Source organism: Bidens hawaiensis, unplaced genomic scaffold (assembly GCF_021521415.1).
Source record: "Bidens hawaiensis isolate Kalapana, Puna unplaced genomic scaffold, B.hawaiensis_p1.1 tig00001269_1, whole genome shotgun sequence".
Lineage (NCBI taxonomy): Eukaryota > Viridiplantae > Streptophyta > Magnoliopsida > Asterales > Asteraceae > Bidens > Bidens hawaiensis.
Window position 1 is genome coordinate 2424492 of NW_027491072.1, and position 5998 is coordinate 2430489.

A 5998-nucleotide genomic window follows, 5' to 3' on the forward strand; every position below is an offset into this window, starting at 1 on the left:
GTGAGTTATGAGTTTTGGTGATAAGGCTTGTGATGCTTGATCTAAGATATTCGGAATCAAGATCCGGATAGAATTGTTGGTTTTCTCAATAGCTTTTCGGCAGCTCTTAATTCCCATCATCGGTAGCTTCATCTACTTCGGGAGCTGAGAATGCTTATGTTGCTAAACCGAGAGGGACAAAAAGGTCTACTTGCCTTATTTCAAAAATGGAAAACATGTCTCTTTAGTGGGGGTACTGCCAATTCAAGATCCTTCTATAGTTGTGGACGGAGGAAGGTTCGAGAGACTACGCGCTTTCATTCTCTTACAGCTGCCTTACAAGCCCTTCCACTGCCCTCGCTCCCAATCGCCCCATTATCTGCTAGTCTTGTTTGACTCGAACTTCTATCATGCTAAGCTTCTTGACCTACTTTGTACCAGCCAAAATTAGGGGTGTTCTTCGGGTTTGGTTTTCGTGTTTCGGGTTTTTCGGTCGGGTTCTTTGAGTTTCAAAGTTTTAGATCTTGACCCGAAACCCAACCCAAATCTCTCACGGGCTTTTCAGGTAATTCGGGTTCAGGTTTTTTCGGGTGGGGTTAATCAGGTATCGAGTATCAAACAAAAAAAAACCCCTGTTATACCTAAAAATAATAGACTAGATTCTGATAACTTAAGTGACTAAGACTTAGTCTATTATACATAAAAATATATTTAATTTCAAAACTAAAAGTTTATTCGGGTTGACCCGAAACTTATAAATCAAACCCGATAACCAACCCGAATTACTTCGATTCGGGTTCGGGTTAGTCTTTCCTCAGGTTTGGGTCCTTCAGGTTCGGGTTTATGTTTTTTCGAGTTGGGTTTCGAGTTTTGGGTAAAAATGACAGCCCTAGCCGGAATTTTGTGTCCTTTGGGGTGGGTTCGCTCTAACACCGTGCTCGGGTCACAACGAATGGATCAACTTTTAGATTGCATGCACAATTAGACAAGCTGCTTATTGTGGCCACCTACCGCCTTCCCTTAAGGACGTCGTCATGCTTCAACGTTTCCAATTATACCAAATTTGATTATTTTGAGAAATAGTAAACTCTTTATATTTCTCATTTACAATAAAGTGGCAGACAAATGGGCAACAAGCTACGTTGCAACCCCCTTTTGAATAGCAAAGTCAATCCTACTAAAAATGAAGCTTTGGGACTTAGGAGCCGAAAAAGTACCATGCAGACACGTTGAACCCTTCTCAAAAAATTCACGTCCTCCGGGGCCAGGAAACCAAATGTATCAAAAGCAAATGGGAGAAACACATGTTGATTCCCTAAACATGTTTTCTCGTGTTTACCAACTTTGCCTGATTCAGCCTTCAACGCAGCCTGACTCACAAGAAACCTACAGTCCTTGAGCCCAACAAGAGGAGACACTCCTGTAAAATCCACACAGGCTTGTTCCCCCCGCCCATCCAAACACAAGAATATTAACTGGCCGTAAATAGACCTTCATTCAAGCAGATCCAAAAATTTACCATTAGCTGAATTCGATCTCAATATTTTAATATTAAAATATTATATAAGTGGATCCAAAAATTTACCCGATTCTTTATTATTAGTTGAACTTCTTTATTATTAGCTGAATTCGATCTCAATATTTTAATATTAAAATATTATATAAGCGGATCCAAAAATTTACCCGATTCTTTATTATTAGCTGAACTTCTTTATTATTAGCTGAATTCGATCTCAATATTTTAATATTAAAATATTATATTATTGAAATGAAAAGTCTACAAAAATAAAAATGTGCCTTATTTGCACTTCCATACAACATGCCCCTCAAGTAGGAATTTTACTATTGAAGGCAGGTATACGTTACCAACATTGGTTATATTTACACCTATATTTTGCCTCCCTTTGACGTTATATATGATCAATTCAAGTTCACATTTATACAATCAGAATTCTGAATGTAATAAACTATAATCGTAACCAACATAGATATTTGTACAGAATGGCCTGTAGCGCTTTAACTAAAACAAGCATGAAATGTCACAGTAGAGAGAGAGGCAAATCGCCATGACTTCGAACATAATTGTAGAGAAATATACATCCAATGTGAAACTTCCACTGCATGAGAAATATACCTCTGGTAAATCATAACACAAAAACATAAATGTGAGATTTTGGAATTATGCCCATCAGTTAAGTTAGATTCATAGTAACAAAAATACAGTTACAATGATTTCGAGAATAAGTAAGAAGTTTACCTGAAACTTGAATTGGAATGACTACTCCGGAGGATAAATTAGCAACTTAAACCCGCTACTTTGCATTTTCTTGTGTCCTTCTATTAACCGCGCAGAACGTATAGCAGATGGTGTATGACGCAGCTCCATGGTCTGCAGTGTAGATAGATCTTTCAAACCGTGAGGAAGAGCCTCTAAATCACAACATTGCTCAACCACAATATGTTCTAATCTAGGAAAGTGATGACCCGAAGCGTTCCAATGCACCAAATCCGTTTTCCCGATTAGCAAATATTTAAGTAGACGAAACCCCCCGTCAAGCGGGTCCCATTGAGGTCCTGTAAATGCATACACTTTCAGTTTGAGCACTTCAAGATACGGTAGCATGGCAATTGTAGACATATGCTTCCAATCCAACAAGGTGTCTGATAAAGTCAGCTTGTTCAAATGGGGCGGGAATTTGTATGACGGTGGAAGAGCCCTTAGCTTACCTTCGGATGGCGGGCGTGGGAAGGTGTCATTTAATAACTTCAATTTCTCTAGGTTATCGAGCTTAGCAAGATTAGCAAACAGGCTAGCATTTTTCTTCAATTCCATGAGAACGACAAGTTTTCCACGAATTCCAAGCTTTTTTAGGTTGGGTGTTCTAGCTAAGATGTTCTCGGTACAACTGCCAGGTGAAATAGTGGATATTGTTTGTATGTTTCCTTGCACAAAAGGGTCTTCGTTGTCCATTCGGGTTTTGGCTTGAGGCCCATGTAGACAACTCGACCCGTTTGTACGCAAATGCCTAAATTGCAACATTTTCCATATGTCTACTTGAATGTCAAGCTCACGGGCCGTCGTCTCAACAACTAAAGACTGAAGACTCCATAACTTGGCAATGGATGGCGGAAGTACCTTAAAGTTTCCAAAAATGGAGATGTACCTTAAATGCACGAGCTGTGTGATTTCAACCGGGAAACGAGAAATATTTATGGATTTGATATCTAACACACGGACTAACATAAAAGCTTCATGGATGAAAGATGTATGTTCTCTAGATAGTTCTGTTTCTTCCAAAGGAAAACACAAGAAAGATCGAACATGTGGACCTGAAGGTTTTGAGTGAATAAAGTTCATGACATGCGAATGAACACAAAGACGACGGTAGTTTACCGGCGAGATCAAAGAAGTTTGATCTTGTATATTTCTTTTGATCACTTGTAGAAACTTCTCTTCTGCTGCTTCGCGTAAGCACAAGTCACGCAACATATCATGAACTCGACATGTTTTAATCCTTCCATTTGCCCTTCTTTTAGCAATCAGTATTAAGTTCCGCTCAACAAGATCTTCCAAATACTCCTCTGCTAAATCTTCCAAACATTCTTGGCCATTTTCTTGTATAAACCCTTCCGCCACCCACAACATAACTAGTTTCCAAACAGGTATAGGAAAATCTTCCGGGAAAGCACCAAAATAGATGAAACAAACCTTCAAATGATCGGGCAATTGCTTGTAACTTAATGCCAATACATCCAGACACTGCTTGGGGTCTCTTGCAACATAAGAACCGACACTTTCAGCAACCTTTTTCCATTGATCGCGTGTCTTATCTTTCTTCAGAAGAAGTCCAGCAATTACAACTAAGGCAAGTGGCAATCCATCACATTTTTTAGCTATTGTTTTGCCAAGTTCAACCAGCTCAAATGGGCAACTTCTTTTTCTAAAAACTTTTGTAGAAAGTAGTTTAAAACTTTCATCTTCATTTAGAAACCGCAAATGATGAGGTGAGGTGTAAGGGTTTGCAAGCAAAGCCACCTCTGTGTTGCGGGTCGTTAACAATATTCTACTTCCGCAATCCTGGTTAGGAAAAGCCGTCTTGAGATCATTCCACGCGTCTGTTGTCCATACATCATCTAATACAATGAGATACCTTCGACCGTTTAAATTTTTGCATATTTCTTGAATTATCATTTCCTCACTCATTTTAGAATTAGTATGATCTGAAGGCTGCGTGATAGAACCCAAGATAGCAAAAAGCACTTCCTTTCGGTTGTATTCTTGAGAAACATGCACCCAACCGCGTACAAAGAAGTGAAATTCAATGGCGGGATCACAATAAACCTTCTTAGCAAGAGTTGTCTTGCCAAGCCCACCCATACCAACAACCGAGACAACCTCAAGAGACTCATTAATATTAGTGAGTTGACTCACTACTTCTTGTGCTTCTTCATCAAAACCAATAACATTATCTTCTTCAACCTCTGGTGTTCTTCTTTTTAATGATGACGGTTTCTTTGAAGACTCACCTGCATAAAGAGCTTCAATCCCAAACTTATTTTTCTCATAAATCTCCTTCACTTTTTCCTTGATGGATTCGATATCTTTAGCAACAGACCGAAGCTTTGCCGGGTGATCAAACACATGGACCATTTTGCTAAAGGTACTTCTTTCTTTCTGTAGGACTGCATTAACAACAAACGTGTCAATGATGTCTTCTGCTTCATAAGCTACATCTCTAATCTGCCTTACTAATTCTCTTACATACTCATACTCGCTACGTTTCTCTTTCGAATCTTTGAGAAACGCTTTCATCAAACTAAGCTCCTTGTAAAGAGATTCAACTTGACCCTTCAATCCAGATATTAACTCAGCGTTGTAGAGCAGCAGTCGCTTCAGATTGTCCAAGAGGAATTCAACCACCGCGTCCGCCATTTTAGGCCCCAAAATTACAAAAATTATTATGTTAACTCCAAACTTTCAAGCTAATAGCATTGGCATAATGGTTAAATCTCTTGAAAGTTCACTCTAGCATCTGGACCTGAAATAACATCATTTGTTCGTTATCTCATCGTCTAGGATCATAATTCTCTTACGACTCTAGTCAGTATGTTTGTTGTGAGGTACTGAGGAATGGAAACCTTTTACCATGGAGCCTATTTTTAGTTTTAGATATAATGTTATACACTCATTTTCTAGAATTACAGGTTTGTCTAGTAAAACCACCATATGCTATCTTTTGTTATTCGGATGCATACATTAAAACTCAATTTAATTTACTCATCAAGTTACTAATCCTAGTTTCTGCTTTCTTGCAGTCAAAGCAATGCTTTAAAAGCTGGTTTATACCGGCCAATAATACCGGTTAAATTGGATGCCAGACAAGTAACCGGTACGAATTAGCCTGGTAAATTGGGCAAAAGGTTTATAATCTGAATCACCATTATTACCGGTTTATACCGATTACCGCCATACCGGTTTAACCCTATGATAGATTTTATTGTTTAAGACTTTAGACTAAAGACTTTTAGCAGCTCATATTCACCTCTGCTTAAAGTTTTAACTTAGCGGCCTTTCCTAAACCATCGTCTCGATCAGTTTTAAATTAGCAGTCTTTCCTATATCATTAGGGGTGGCAAATGTCACCATGGGTTGTAATAAAATGTATATAATAATGGGTCAACCTAAAAAAATAAAATGATTGAAATGGGTTAAAACGGGTTGACATTTCTTGAGATTTTTTTTAATGGAACGAGAAAAGCGGAGGAAACTTTTTAGTTTTTTTTACTTTTTTTAGTTTTTGATTTATATTTCGAGTTATGATTTTTTAATTATTATTTTTTTGAATTTTTTAATAAGGGGTTTTTGAAATTGGTCAATATGGGTTGAGATTTTAGAAATTCCTCACTAAAATAATAAAAAAATTATAACTCGAAATATAAATAAAAAACTAAAAAAGTAAAAAAAACTAAAAAGTTTGCTCCGTTTTTCTCGTTCCATAAAAAGAAAAAAAAAACCCTC

General features: G+C 37.7%; 1 protein-coding gene across 1 annotated transcript; it reads right to left on the bottom strand.

Moving 5' to 3' along the window:
* Positions 1-2257: 2257 nt before the first annotated feature.
* LOC143570168 (putative late blight resistance protein homolog R1B-14) lies at positions 2258-4912 on the bottom strand. Its single transcript, XM_077055893.1, has one exon. The coding sequence runs from the start codon at positions 4910-4912 to the stop codon at positions 2258-2260; it is 2655 nt and encodes an 884-aa protein (XP_076912008.1).
* Between the last annotated feature and the right edge of the window lie 1086 nt (positions 4913-5998).